The following is a 16,012-nucleotide window of genomic DNA, read 5'->3' on the forward strand; positions in this document are numbered from 1 at the left end:
AGAATCTCTGGTTCTTCTGCTGTCCCTCCACATCCAACCCACATGTTTTTAGGACATATCTCATAGACTCATAGGTCAGAAGGGACCAATATGATCATCTAGTCTGACCTCCTGCACAAAGCAGGCCACAGAACCCTACCCATCCACTTTTATAACAACCCCTAACCTATGTCCGCAGTATTTGAAGTCTGGCAACAGTTTTGGTTTTGAAGACCTCAGCTGCAGAGGATTTGTCCACCAGCACAACCCATGCCCATGGCTTGCAGAGGGAAGGGGCGAAAAACCTCCAAGGCCTCTTGCCAATCTTTGCCTGGGGAAATCCTCCGATCCCAATTATGCGATCAGTGCTGAACGACATTCCCTTGCTCTGGGTGAGCCACATCAGAAGAAAAGACTGCTGTGATTACTTTTCTCAGAAACCAGAATTCCCTTCCTGACTCTCTCTCTACCACAGGGATGGGCGAATCAAGCATCCACCTCTAGGTCAAAGTCGAGTGTTCTAGTCAAAGGAATTCTACTCTGAGTTCCCGTTTAATATATATTCATCCGTGTGCTCACGTACAATCCACTCCCATTTTACAACCATCCTTTTAGAGTGGAGCGTTTAATCATTCATAAAAATATAGAAAAAGCTAGATTGTTTGTATCTGTCATGGGTAAATACCGATAAAAATTCAATGTGTCTTCTCCAAATTAGAGTTAATCAAGAATGCTTCCTATCATCTTATTATCACCATTTCCATAATTAAAATGCAAGCCCCTAAAGACTGATCGATGGCTCGATGGACTTCAAAACGCAGAGCAGTGGTCTTGTTCCCCACTTAGTGTCACTCGTGCGAAGATCGCGTCTTCTCGAGCACTTCAACTCCTCTAATGGTTACAAGCCAACCTTCTCTCTGCGTCAATCCTCATCCATAGTCATATAAGCGTTTGTGAGCTTCCAGTATTCCTTACTCTTGATACCACCACTCTTCCTATGCTCTCCCTATGCTATCTATGCTCATCTATAATCCTTAAATTTCATGCTCTCGCTCTGCTAACCCAAGTATTAATCCTAAGCAGTACTAGATCATATATGCATATGATGATAGGACAGCCTTATCCCCCCGCACCTTCTTTTGGCAGGCCTAAACAAGCCCAAGCTCTTTGAGTTCTCTTTTCATAGGGCAGGTTTCATTCCACGGATCATCCTATAGCCACCAGGCTAGAAGCTGTTCCAGGTTGAGATTTGCATCTTCTAAACATAACGTAAAAGACAGTTACACTCTGTCAACATGGCACACGAGGTATTCAGGTGGAGGTCTCACCAGTGCCTTATATAACGTTACTAACACTTTCTTTATCTTTGCGAAAAATACCTCGACCTGATGCAGTTATCTACAAAACAGCCATTCGAACAGTTCATTCTAACTAGACCAGTGTTCTACTAGTCGTGATATCACATCACTCGCGACAGGGCGCAGGACTTTTCATTAAATCACCCATCATCTCGTTCTCTCAACCATTTAGCCGACATATATCCTCCTCTCCTACGCGTCTATCTATTTCGCATTACTATGTGCGGGTGGTCTCGCGCCAAAATGACTGATCTCATCATTAGTTGGATCACTAATGCACTCTTAATTGTCTATTACTCTTGTCATTTTTTCTAGACTCTCAAGTATAATCTCTCATGTCTCATTATCTGGTACTCATATAATGCTGGATCGATACAGAGGTCATTGCTCAATCTAAGCTCTAGTATTTGTAGCTTTTCTCACTCGACTTGCAACTTTCGGTGTTTGGACGGCAATCGCGCTCCAGCGCTTGCTCAATCGGCAAACTTAATTTAATCCACAATTGTCGCGCGCGTCGTTGGTTCTTAAAATGCCGATAGAATTTAGGCTCGAGCAAGGAGATATTGAGTTTGAGATTAAAAAGATTAAGAATAATAATATAACATGATTCTGCGTCTCCGCACATAGCCGGGTTTACTCGTGTGCAGGAACTCCATGCTAGAGCTCTTGACTATCGCACGTCCTAAGCAAGATCATGTCACCCTTCAGTTACGACCGCTCGGGATGGCGATCTGAGCACTCTTTCACCCATGTTCCTAGTCCTATCAACTTCCATACAAGTTTATCATAATATAAAGTGCAAATACTTTCACATGCATATCCTCCAATTACCTAACAACTGAAATACGATAGGATTGATAAATTCAAGAAGCTAACTGACCTTCGATTTCCTTTGCTTCCTATATCTGTGCACCTCTTCTCCGACACGAAGGATCTGAGTCCAAGGATTGGTGTTTTGCAAAGAGCGCATAGTATTTTGAGACCTTTAGTAAAATCGTGGTGTATTTCCCAATTACCATTGACCTCAATGTCATGAAACTACTTTCTCCTGCAAAATTTTTCCTAGACCGTGTATATCTAGCAAAGTGATGCGAAGACTGAACAGCCTATCGTTAGCTCCTGGAGCCATGAAATCCATCTTGTGTTGTCTCGCTGTCATTGAAGACATCTAGGAATCTACGACAGCACCTGGCCCAGTTTAAGCAATATTGCTACGAATGGCATTGACTCATGTCCATTACTGAAACAACTGTAGACTTAGATGATTTCTTAAAAATTCTTCTACGGACTGCAAATTTCATGCGCCAGTTCTTAATATTCTTGGATGGAGATATGTCCAGGCACCTCCGATTTTGTCCCATCCAGCTTGTTTCAAGTTTCGGCTTCCACACCTCTGATATGTAATCACACTCCATAATCCTCATTCCCGGTTATACATACCTTCATCATCGCTAATAGCCTCCAATTACTTATTTAATGACTGAGGCAAAGTATACTTATTAGATATCGGGCCCTGCTAGGTTACCTTACTCCATTCCATCCTCGATGTATATAGCGGTTCCCACTATCTTCCTTCTTTGTTTTCCTTCTATTTAATGTGGCTATAGAACCTTTTACTATTGGTTTTAATTCCCTTTGCAAGGTCCAACTTCTACAACGCTTATAAAGCTTCCTCATTTTATCCCTAACATGTCTGACCTCACTAAGTAGCTTCCCTTGCTAATCCACCTTTCTTCCCTCTGTAGCTTTCTGCTCTTTTTCTAATACCTCTTCTGTAATGCTGCTCATTCAGACTGGCTCTAAACTCCTGCTAGGTTTTTTTCCCCTTCTTGGATGCAGGCTTCCGATATAGGTTTCGCAGCTGTCTTAAAGTAATGGTCGCAGGGCCTCCTACCGCGTTGATCCACAAGTTCTTCAGTCACAAATCCTTCTCTTAAACTAATTCTTAACCCTTAAAGTTAGCCACTTGCATTGAGAAAGTCAAAAACCCTAATCCCAATCTATTTTGTTAGTATCCTTCCATCGCTAGTTTTGAACTGAATTAGCTCTGATCACTTGAGCCCAAGGTTTCCCCTACAAACCCATTTCTATCTACCGAGGTCCTCACCGCTCACCAAACACAAATCTAAAATGGCCATCCCTCTGGTCGGTTCTTCAACTATTGGTGAAGAAATCCATCCGCTATCACCAGCCAGAAAAATCTGACGCCCTATTATTCTTACAAGCACTTGTCCCTCCAGTCTAGATCTGGAAGTTGAGAGTCTCCCATATCACACATTTCCCCTTAGTATTTACGTTTCATTAAAAACATTAAAAGAGTCTCTACTCCATGTCCCATCAGATCCCGGTGTCGTAGCACACCCCAAGCACTATCTCAGGAGGAGGCTCTTAGTAGCTTTCTTTCCCAGTGTGATTTTTGCCCAGACAGACTTCTGTCTTATCCATCCTCACTCTTATTTCTTACAGTGACCTCATCATTTGATGTACAATGCTACTCCACCACCTTTGCCTTTCTTTCTGTCTTTCCTAAACAGCACATAGCCTTCAATACCTGTACTCCAGTCATGACTACTATTCCACCATGTTTCTGTTATCCCTATAATATCCGGTTTCACTTCCTGCACCAGTAGCTCCAGTTCCTCCATCTTGTTACCTATCAATTTATAAAGTATGGGTAGGGAAAGTAGCTTCTAGGATGAGACTTTGCAAAGATTCAGTCTGTATCAAATTTGCACAGGTAACATTATGAATCCCTTTAAATGAGAGACCATCTCCAAAGTAATCTCAAAACACCCTCAATTACAGTGGTGTCAGCAGATGCGCCTTTAAAACACGTCTATTACTGAAGATTCTTACGTGTCTGCTGAAAATGACCTCCTTGCAAGTAATTGAGAGGTGGGGAGCAGTTGGATAGATTGTCTCTCCGCTAGACAGTATTCAAAATGCCATCATGTATCACTTGAAGTACTTTAAAAGGTTGCTCGTGAAAGACTGACAGTTAAGAATATAAGAACGGCCATACTGGGTCAGACCAAAGGTCCACTTAGCCCAGTATCCTGTCTTCCAACAGTGGCTAATGACAGGTTCCCCAGAGGGAATGAACACGTAATCAAGTGATTCATCCCATGTGTTTCATTCCCAGCTTCTGGCAAACAGAGGCTAAAGACACCATCCCTGCCCATCCTGGCTAATAGCCATTGGTGGATCTATCGTCCATGAATTTATCTAGTTCTTTTTTGAACCCTGTTACAGTCTTGGCCTTCACAACATCCTCTGGCAAAGAGTTCCACAGGTTGACTGAGTTGTGTGAAGAAATACTTCCTTTTGTTTGTTTTAAAGCTGCTGCCAATTAATTTCATTTGGTGACCCCTAATTTTTGTGTTATGAGAAGGAGTAAATAACACTTCCTTATTTACTTTCTCCACACTAGTCATGATTTTATAGACCTCTATCATATCCCTCCCATTAGTCATCTCTTTTCTAAGCTGAAAAGTCCCCGTTATATTAATCTCTCCTCATATGGAAGCCGTTCCATAGCCCTAATCCATTTTGTTCCCCTTTTCTGAACCTTTTCCAATTCCAATATATCTTTTTTTTTTTTTTTTTTTTCCTGAGATGGGGTGATGACGTCTCTATGCAGTATTCAAGATGTGGGCGTACCATGGATTTATATAGAGGCAGTATGGTATTTTCTGTCTCATTATCTATCCCTTTCTTAATGTTTCCCAACATTCTGTTCATTTTTTGACTGCTGCTGTACATTGAGTGGATTTTTCAGAAAATAATCCACAATGACTCCAAGATCTTTCTTTAGTGGTAACAGCTAATTTAGACCCTATTATTTTATACGTATAGTTGGAGATTATGTTTTCCAATATGAATTACTTTGCATTTATCAACACTGAATTTCATCTGCCATTTTGATGCCCAGTCACCTGGTTTTGTGAGATCATTGTTTAGCTCTTTGCAGTCCGACTGGGACTTAACTATCTTGAGTAGTTTTGCATCATTTGCAAATTTTGCCACCTCACTATTTACCCCATTTTCCAGATCATTTATGAAGATGTTGAATAGGGCTGGTCCCTTGGGGGATACCAATCTTTACCTCTCTCCATTCTGAAAACTGACCATTTATTCCTACCCTTTGTTTCATATCTTTTAACCAGTTACCAATCCATGAGAGCACCTTCCCTCTTATCCCATGACAGCTTAATTTGCTTAAGAACCTTTGGTGAAGGGCCTTGTCAAAGGCTTTCTGAAATTCTAAGTACAATATATCTACTGGATCCCCTTTGTCTATATGCTTGTTGACCCCCTCAGAGATTTCTAGCCGTTTTCTTATTGTCTGTGCATGATGCAGTTTTTTTAATGAGTTCAGACTAGGTGGGAGACAACATGTATGCCAACACTGTATCTGTGTTCTCCATATTCTGGAACTAGCTTGTACAATACAGCAGTTAAGTAATTATGCAATACAGGATGGCCAGTGAGGGTCACATGTATAGTATTACCATTTGCTTGTTAACTGTCCAGTTCTTAAACCTTGACCAGTAATTTTATAAACTGTGTATGTATATATGTGTATATGTATGTGTATATATATATTTACTTTTCATGTTTCTTAGGTTCCTATGTGCCAGAAGGGTTGATGATATCTTGTACATGGGACTATGTAACCTATTCCCCAGCAAACAGAAGTTACACCATGATGTTATGTTGCTGTGTGTTTTTCATTCCCCTGATTATAATATTCCATTGCTATTTATTCATGTTTCTGGCCATAAGAAGTACTGGCAGGTAAGCAGGGTAGCAAGAGTAGTTAAATCTCTTGTCTTCTTGCTGTAAAGCATACTTTAAAGCTCTTGGCTGAAAATCAAGCTGGGTAGTAGATTTATTAATGATGCTGCTTACACTGAATCTGTATTCTCCTTTGATGTCCCACGGAATTACAATACGGAGAACTCCCTGCTTACATGCTCCAGATAGACAGTCGAGTTAGTATTTCTGCTTCTATTTATCTATTTTCTCATATTCAGCTATTTTTCATTTTCTTCAGTGTTTGGGTTCATCATTTAAGCCCCCTGGAGGTTATGACAATGAATACATCTGTTCTACAGCAAAATGGGCATCACCTGATTTTAGCGCACTCCACAGACATTAAAGTCCTTGTGCCTCAAGAGTTTCATGTATTGTAGACATTCCAGAAATCACAGCTTTTACAGCTGAACTCAGGGAGATGAGATGGGCCATGGTGCACACACATCTATTCATGCATGCATTTGACCAAATTTCATGCAAATATACAGGCAGGTACAAATTGTTTTGCACATGACTCTCAGCCTTCTCTTGTAAATATTTGAACTAAAAATTTGGCCTGATCAGAGATCAAAAAGGGAACTCTCTCTATTGTTTTGCTTCTCAATATGTACATATTACTCATTCGGGGCCTAATCCAAATCCAGTTGAAGTCTGTCAGTCTTTCTACTGACCTGAATGGGATCAAACCCTGTTGCCCTGTTTCAGCAAAGTAACTAATTCCATGCCTAACTTTAAACATGTTTAACCCCCATCGACTACTATGAGACTTGAGCACATGGTTAAGAAGCTTTGCTGAATAGGGATGGACTTGCATAGGTGCTTACAGTTAAGCACTTGCTTGTGTGCTTTTCTGAATAGGGGGTCCTGTCAGACCAGTTTACTATAAATTGCAGGATATTAGTTGATTTTGCTGGCATAAAAAAGGGATGATGATATCTGAAGAATCCCCACACAATGGCTGTGAGAATTTCTCCAGGCTTGTATTAATGATTCCTTCAGAATATCTGCAGCTAAACCATGATCTCCAAAATATATCTCTAAGCAAAAATAATGTCATCTCTCATTGGCTCAAATACCGCTGTCCGATGGATAAACCTGCAGGAGTATAAAATAGCCCCCTTAAACATTACGTGCCAGCATACAATACCAATATACCTGGCTCAGTGAGTTGGAATCTGTGGAGTTCATTTGACATCATCTCCTCAAGAGATAGGGAGGAGTTAGTGGAAGTGTGTAGGCAACAAGGAGCGCTGCCCTTGTGAGGAGTGAATCCATGCATAATACATGAAATCCCCAGAGATGAGATCAGCCCTGATGACAGCTCTGTTGTCTGGCCTTCCACCAACCCTGCCAGCATGGCTCCTCAAGGAAATGAGTAACCTCCTTGTGCCTCTGGCACTGTCGCAGAGGGCAAGGAGTGGGATTTTCTGCTGCTCATTCGCTACTGGAGATCTGTCTGGTCCAAAAGGACTATGCTACTCCCCAGTTGTGTTAGCCTCATCCCTCAGAACTGCACAGCCCCATCTGGGCTGTTCTTGAGGACAAAGAGTGAGCATGTCACGGAGGCAGTGTCTCTCTTCCTGCTTACTCCTTTTGGCTGTTTTGAGGCCATTTTACATGTTTACTCCCCTTTGCAGGGTGTAGCAGAGTAAGATCGTTATCCTTAAGATATTAAATAACTGAGTATATTTGGGCAGGGAAAGGTAAAGTGTGTGCTCCATTTTATTTATTGTTAATAATGCATTGTGCATCTTGTACCAAACGTTTTCTTACACTAGGTGACTTCCCTTGTTGTTCTTCTCACAGGGATGTTCAGAAGCTAGGGTCCTATGGTCATAAATCCTACCTCTCGCATTCCGTGAAGAATGAATGGAAGCTGGCAAAAATTGCTTTTGTGGTCATCGTTGTGTTTGTCTTGTCTTGGTCTCCATATGCTTGTGTCACCATGATTGCATGGGCAGGGTAAGTAGAAATCTGGTGGCCCTTAGTCAAGATAAGTTAGTAATGAGGAGCAAGTGTTCTAGCCTGAAGCTGCCCTGAGATATTTCACAGAAATCTGACTCCTCCATGGATTGTAAATGAGATTCAACTATAATCAGTGTTGTCACCCATAAGGAGTTCATCTTCCTTTTAAAAGCAGTTAAAATAGACACCAGATTAGAGGTGATATATCATTCCTCAGGATAGCCCTTTGAATAAAAGAGAACAAGACTAGCTAGTTCTTACAGGAAACTTTGTGTGCTTTTTTTTCCTGAGCACAGATTTTTGTTTTCACTTCCTTCATGCTGCTTTGTGTGTGTGTGTATTCTGATTTTATGCAGAGTAATCCTAGGCATCTCAGCAGATGATCACTCTCCTCACATCTGATCTCTCAAGAATCCCCCTCCTCAAGACAGTGACCAGTAGAGAGAGAGAGAGAGTCAAGAGGCTTTTTTACACATCTTTTTAAATTCAGAGCTCATGTCCTCCTCCCTTTCCCAGCTCTCCCCTGTAGGGGGACCTCTTCCCCTGTTGATGCACATTCAACTTCACTGATATTAGTAGGAGTTACATGATTAATGGAAATTAGACTCCTCTTAGCAGCTGGGAGAGTTTGAGGCAAAAACAGCTAAAGCTGATTTCAGCCCACTTCCCCTTTTTCACGCTCCTTTCTTTTCAGACATTGGAATTTCAGTCTCCTTGATGCCTTTTGGTGTGCAGAATGAAATTGATTCTATGGGGTGGCAATATGAGATTTTCATTCTTAACTGGTTTTTATTACCATTCCATGCCTATCTTGTTCTCCACGTTAATAATCTCTTCGCCTGCTTCTGACTAGCAGAACAACAGAGAAAGAAGTGATTGTGTGTGTTCTGGGTGCTTGTCATTCTTAGAAACAGAAAAGTCATTGGTTGATGGCCATTCAGCTTCTCCAAGTAAATGTAACCAGTATGGCACCAAATCATGGTGGTTTTAGTCTCAGCAAGGAATGCACTGAAACAAATTAACTTTTCAAAGCTATTTGTTGTCAGACCATCACAGCACATCGTCAATCAAGAAAGAGTAGTATGTTTTGGTAATTTAGTTAACACACATCCATTAAATACCTTTGTGTTTTGTTTTTGTTTAATTTTAGCCATGGCAGCACTCTAACTCCATATTCTAAATCTGTGCCAGCTGTTATCGCCAAAGCTTCTGCAATCTACAACCCTATCATCTATGCAATAATTCACCCAAGATACAGGTACAGTAAACACAGTACAATTGTCTGTCAGTACACATACAAATGTATATATTAATAATAATCCCTTCTATGGAGGGCACTTCACTGCAGGAGCAAGTGGGCACAGTGCCATTGAAATCAATAGAGCTGTGCCCTCTTTCGTCAGTGGTGTATATGTCCCAATAGCTGTAAAATGTGGGTCGCAGGATAAAAAAGTTATTGCAATTGCACAATGTTCCCTAATATTTTTCATCCATGTGCAGAATGAATTTTGTTATGTGCACCAGTATCAAGGTAATGTGCATATGGCCCTGGTGCCCTTCTGATCCCCAAACCCTGCCCCCCTCCTGCACTCCTAACCTCTACACTATGTTCCCTTCACTCTAACCCCTACATTCCCCTGCTTTGCCCCGAACCCCTGCACTTTTTCCCCTTTACCCATAACCCCTCCACTCCCCTCCTGCGCCCCTAACCCCTGCACTGTGCTCCCTTCACCCATAACCCCTTCATCTCCTTCCTGCACCCATGAATTTTCTGAATGGGGATGGACTATTTGTGTTATGCCATCTTGCTTTTTGAAATTCCAGTATACCTAAGTGCAGCAAATCTGCTGTGTGATTGTTGTGAATTGTTTCCTGATTTATTTCTTTTTCTCCTGTTTATTTCCTTGCTGGTTCCTTCACAACTGGTTTATGGGTTTCTGTGCTGAAGTATTTGAATTCTGTTTTACCCACCATCTCTGACCTCAATGAACCAGAGGTTGAGGGGGTATAATGACCATCCTTTCCTATAGAGATGAGAACATTATGTAGGTGATACTGGGGGTGGGGCGGGGCAAATGGAAGGATTTTACCCAGTCACATGGATGAGGACACCCAAAAAATTAGAGTGAGACTAATTGGGGAGAGGTGCATGTGGGTTAGGATAGTACTTAAGAGTGGGTGGAGGGATAATGGGATAAATCTTAAGCAGATTTCCAAAAGACCAGACATTCTTCGATTCTCAGCACAGGCCCTGTTGCAATCTCCATTAGTGACTCCTTCATGGCCTCGACAATATTCCCACAAGATCCAGCTTGTTCTTCCTCTGCTACCATAGGAAAAGCCTGGGGAAGCACACATCTTGCTTTTCGTAAAGGTCATTAATCTGGTCTTTGATTTGTAAATGGCTGAAACACTGCTGTTTCATAATAGGTGATTTTTTTAAAAATACTGAAAATCCTTTAGCAGTCTGAAAGGAGTCTGTTCCACAAAAGCACTGCCTCATCTTATACAAGACAAAATATATCAAAGGGCTGGGGTCTTTCAGTGGTACAGTCTCAAAAGATATTAAAAAGCACTAAACCCCAGGTCTAGTGAGTTGTCTGACTGAATCGTGTCAAACTAGCACATACTTACACTGCATTTCCCAGCAGCAGCTTAAGCTTGGACTTCCTTTAAGCCAGAGGCTTTTCTGAGACCCCGTCTACACTGCGCCTTAAATTCGAATTTAACAGCGTTAATTCGAATTAATGGTGCACCCGTCCACACTACACCGCCCTGTAATTCGAATTAAAGGGCTATTTAAATCGATTTTAGTACTCCTTCAAAACCACAGGAGTAAAAACTCGCTAAAACGGCCAGTTAGCTAATGTCGGAATTAGTGTAGTGCTGGGAGCGGGAAATCGCGATAGATTAACTGGCTCCAGAGGTTATGCCCAGAGAGACTCCACGACTGACAGGGCTCGACAGCAGTTCACAACAAGAACTCCCGATGCACCTGAGGCCAGTAAAGCAGAAGCCCACGAGGTGTTGAACAGTGGTTCCACTGTTTGGCCGCCAGCGGGGCTCTGAAGCAGGCACAGGAGTGTGACCGGGCGCACGACAGCCCAGCAGCCATAAAAATGCAGTCCCTAGAGAGAAAAAAGCTCCAGAATGGACCAACAGAAGAGGCTTAGTGCGAGTCTCCATTGGCCAGCTGGGTGTGAGAAAAGAGGTCTCGCACGCGATTGGTGTCGTTGTATATGTCAGTGCTTACCAGGAACTTGTCCGTTCAGTAAAAAACGAAATGAGAAAATTACTAATTTTGAAAGTAATTCAAAGTCTATCGATTAGAATAAAAGGACAAGGAGGGACTGCGTTGTCAAATTGTAGGATATAAAGTCAAGAGATATTCTGAGGCAGGCATACCAGAATCCAGAGAGGACATAACAGGCGATATGTCTGGAGCAGGTCCGAAATACTATGCAGGTTCTACAGAGCTGCTATGCAATTTTCTTTGGGGGTTGGCAAACTATAGTACATACCTCTTCGGCTCGTTGGATTCGAGAGTCAGTGTTGTCATATCACCGGCCTGAGGATTCTGCATGAGGTGGGCAGATTTGACTGAAGGATGATAGCAGAGGTAAGAGATTGCGATAGCACACAAGCGCTCAATTACCTACAGCAGTCCAGGGCTGTTTTTTGAGCCCTGAATATTACTCCTCCTATTCTCTATTTTTTTCCAGCCCAATTCCAAGCCACTATCCAGAAATGAAGCCTATGAAGGGAACCTCTGGTGGAGTGAACATGTTTCCTATGCAATCGATGGTGACAAACAAGCAGTTGAATATAAATTTGGGAAGACATGCGTTGTAATTCCTTCTTAGCCAGTACAGTACAAGAGATAAGTCAATTAACATTCTGGGGATGGAGTGAAAAATCCTCGCCAAGAAACTCCATGAATTGATATTGGGAGATAATCAAAGAGCCTTTTCAGTAGAATTCGGGCAAGGCAGCCTTAGCCGGGTCCACATTGAACGAAAACGTTCCCCCTCCAGGCATGCATGATGTAACTTTGAAATCATTGCCTTCACAGAGTCATAGGTAGGCTGTCGGGCTTCTCGTACTGTTTGGCCGAGCAGGACTCTTCCCAGCTAACAGCCACGCGCGTGAGGGGTGGAGAGGAATGCTTAGGAGGGAGGAGTGAGGATACTGGAGAATCCTGGAGCAGTCAAACAAAAAGACTTACCATGGATGCATGGAAGCTAGAATTGATACAGACGGGAACCGCATTGCATGTGTCGACCCCCAGGGACAAGAGGCTCTCAGTATTAAGAGATGCAAAAATCGACCCTGTTTATGAAACCATGTGCTATGTTAAGGTGCATAGGTTGTTCAGCGTGTGAGACACATGTTGCTGTAAGAATGTCATCTTTTTACATTACTTCTCTGTAACTCTCTTACCTCCCCATACAAGCGGCGCAACTGTTCGTACTCCCTGGCGCCATCTGGAAGGCTAGCCAAAAAGCGATGAGAAAGAGAACGTCGAGATGAAATGTGTTTCAAGAAAATCATGGAAGTGATAAGCGCACAAGTAAGCAGAGCCTCATCATAATGATTGGAAGGAAGTGGTAGCAAAATACAAGAAAGATGCCAGTTGGACAGGGGAGGACAGGAGAGACGTCTCGAGATAGAGGTGGCGGCAAGGAGAACAGAGGTGGCCGGGAGGAAGAGCCGGCAGGTAGAAGTGTAGAAGAGTGGGCAAAAGGAACGACCTTGCAGGAAGATCAAAGAGGTGTAAGGCAGGAAGATCTGCGTTGGCTGTGATGGACTGGAGCTGCGTGCGTGACACAACTGAGAATGCTCTCAGAACGATGGTGGATGCAGAACAGCAGCGGGGGTTCAGAGTGCCACTGCACGCCCCTGATTAACCACCACTCGAAGCTCCCAATCCATATCTCCCTCACCAGACGTTTGTTAAAAGAATGCCGTGGGGGCGAAGGCTTCTCACCAGAACACTCCCCCCCCATGGACACCCCAACCAAAGGCTGACATTAACGGTGCTGAATGTGCTTCATGGGGCTTTTCCTTACCTTCCGTCCTCTCACAAAAGACACCATGCAGGGATACCTACACCAGATAATTTCAGTGCCCTCTTTAATATAATTACTTCTAAAAATCAAGAAATATCAGCCAAAACGGGCGGAAGGGGTTTTCTTCTTACAGGGATCATTTTAAAAAAGAAGAACGAACCTCATGATTAAGGCAATAACAAATGATTTTGTAATACTGAATAAATGATTTTTCAAAATATACGACTTATTTCCTCATCCTAGAGAATCAACAGGGGGGGGGTGTTGCTTTGAAAAGTCTTCAGACACTTGTAAGTAAAGGGGAGGGTGGGTTGCTTAAGGGGAGTTCAAGAGACGGGGGAGTGTTCATCAAGGGAAAAAACAAGCACTATAAGAGTGCTGCAGTCACACGCAAAGAGAGCTCCCTGGCTCCGCGATGAACTACTGTTCAAGGCTTCCTGGATGCGCACCGCCTCTTGGTGTGCTCTCTATCGCCGCTGTGTCTGCTGCTCGTAGTTGAGCGCCAGGTGGATTGCCTCAGCCTCGCCCCACCGCCAAAGTCTCCCCTTACTCCTCTGATAAAGATTGTGGAGACACACCAGAAAGCAGCAATAGCATGGGACATGGTTTGGTCTGAGGTCTGAGCTGATGTAAAGTAATGATCGATAAGCGCCCCTTTAATAGAAGACGCCCAAAGCACACTCTACTACCATCCATCCCGCAACTCTGCTCAGACCGCTCGGACTGTACGTTGAACAGCTCCTGACCCACGTCCAGGCGCCTGGTGTATGGCTGCATGAGCCAGGCATCAAGGGGTAGGTACTGGTCACCCAGATAACGACAGGCACTCAACATCGCCAAAACTGTATTTTCTGGTCGGGAATAATTTCCTGGCAGCGTTTAAAAGAAGTAGTGTTCTGAAGACCAACGAGGTCAGGAACCCTTCCTGGCCATAAATCACGTGAACTGTGAAAACGTCCCTTGTATCCACCAGTGCTTATAGACCATGAAGTACCACCTTGCCGGTTCACTGTACCTCTGTCCTGGGCCAAGATAGGTATACGGGGTTCCAGCTATGGCCCACGGTCCACAGTTAGGAATCCCATGCATGCAAAGCCATCGTCACTATACCTGCACGTTCCCGAAGTCACAAACCTCGTAGCACGCACGCGTAACGATTGGCTTTGCTACTGTGCATCAACAGCAGGCCCCACGGTAAGATGTTCCGCACCCAAATTGATCCCCGACTGACCGGTAGTTGTCCCTGGAGTGCAAGATATCCAGAGGCTATTTGCCACTCGAGTCTGCTAGGCACTGTGAGGGCTGCTCATAGTAGTCATTAGGGTTTCAGGTGCAGGGAAAGCAAGTCACTAAAGTTCAATAAGAAAGTGCTCTACGCAATAAGGACAGTTTTGGCAGATCCACTGGGAAAAATTGTACCGCCACAGCCTGCAAAATAGCGGCCCAAGGCCCAGGTCTGTGCTTGTTTCCCCCGGATGCCCAAATCTCGACGTTCAGTGGGTAGAGAGCTGCCCCATCTACCCACAGTAGCGTCCAAAATGCTAGGGTCCCACCGGTTAGGGAGGAAAATCAGTCTCCATTCGTCATCATAAATCATTCGCTCTTGTTGGTCGCCTGCCATAGGACTGCTGCCCTCCCCCTCCTCCTCCTCCTCCTCCTGGAATTGCCCAGTCATGAAGGCTCAGCATAGGACAGGCACGGACGGCGCGTGGTGTTACACACGATTGGCGTTACGGTCTCAGCAGGGGGTCCATCGTCTCAGCAGGGTCCATGCTTGCTGTGCTATGGGGCTTTGCTCTCTGCTTCAACCCAGGAAAGAAAGAAACAGGCACGAAAATGGTTGCTGCGCCTTTCACAAAAGGAGGGTGAAGCTGTACCCCCAGCACCACCGGGAGACAATTTTTTGGTCCCAGCAGCACTGGGCTCTCAACCAGAAGTGGAACTATGTGGAAAGCAGTGGAACACACACAGTGACTCCTGAATATCAAGGAACTATGGGATAGCTGTGGAACAGCTACCCACAGTGCACCGCTCCTGAAATCAACGCTAGACGTGGGCCATGGACGCACAAAATCGATTTTAGAATCCTAGTGTGGACGCACTAAATCGATTTTATAAAATCGGTTTTATAAAATCGATTTAAAGTAATTCGATTTAATCAGGTAGTGTAGACAAGGCCTGAGAGTTGCTGTGAAATTTCATTCCAGATAGACCACTGGCCTTAATGATGGCATGGGTCCAAGGACACCCAATATGGCTGATTGTCATCAATGATTATGTTGGATATTGTATAATTGTTCCAGCTAACAGTGGGAAAGCTCGCTGGCTGATGGGCACTTAGATTTTGTCTACTACAAAGAGATATAACCAAGATCAAGCACTAGCTCAAATGCAGCAATTACAAAGATGTTTAGCCTGTGCTATATCCATCAACCCAAGATTCATCTCCATGGCTAAAAGAAGAGGACCATGAAACCTGAAAACAAACCCTAAATTGGAATGGGATTGCAATGATATTTTTTTCTATCAAATTGGGATGTGGAAAGCAGAAGATTCCATTGTATATTTTTCTGCTCACCATTCTTTTCTTGTTTGTTTTCTAACTTGGTAGGAAAGAGTTCAGGGGTGGTTTACACCCGTAAAAGTTCTAAATGTTTGATTTCTAAGAATCCTGTGAAAACACTTCTTTTTCACACAACTTTCTGTCCAAATACATATTTTCAACAGAAAATACGTGACTTTTTAGAAGGAGAATTTCTTCTAACCATAACTGTTTTTCATTATTTCACATGACTCGCCAACAATTCTTTCAAGGAATATCTC

General features: G+C 43.4%; 1 protein-coding gene across 1 annotated transcript in view; it reads left to right on the forward strand.

Moving 5' to 3' along the window:
- The window catches only part of LOC116814757 (melanopsin-like), a 60,841-nt gene that overhangs the window by 26,924 nt on the left and 17,905 nt on the right, over positions 1-16,012 (forward strand). Inside the window, exons 5-7 of the mRNA XM_032762587.2 lie at positions 5,963-6,134; positions 7,962-8,117; positions 9,271-9,378. Of these exons, the coding sequence (XP_032618478.1) occupies positions 5,963-6,134; positions 7,962-8,117; positions 9,271-9,378 (436 nt within the window). The remainder of the gene's footprint in view (positions 1-5,962; positions 6,135-7,961; positions 8,118-9,270; positions 9,379-16,012) is intronic.

The sequence above is a fragment of the Chelonoidis abingdonii genome, chromosome 5, assembly GCF_003597395.2.
Source record: "Chelonoidis abingdonii isolate Lonesome George chromosome 5, CheloAbing_2.0, whole genome shotgun sequence".
NCBI classification, from domain to species: Eukaryota; Metazoa; Chordata; order Testudines; family Testudinidae; genus Chelonoidis; species Chelonoidis abingdonii.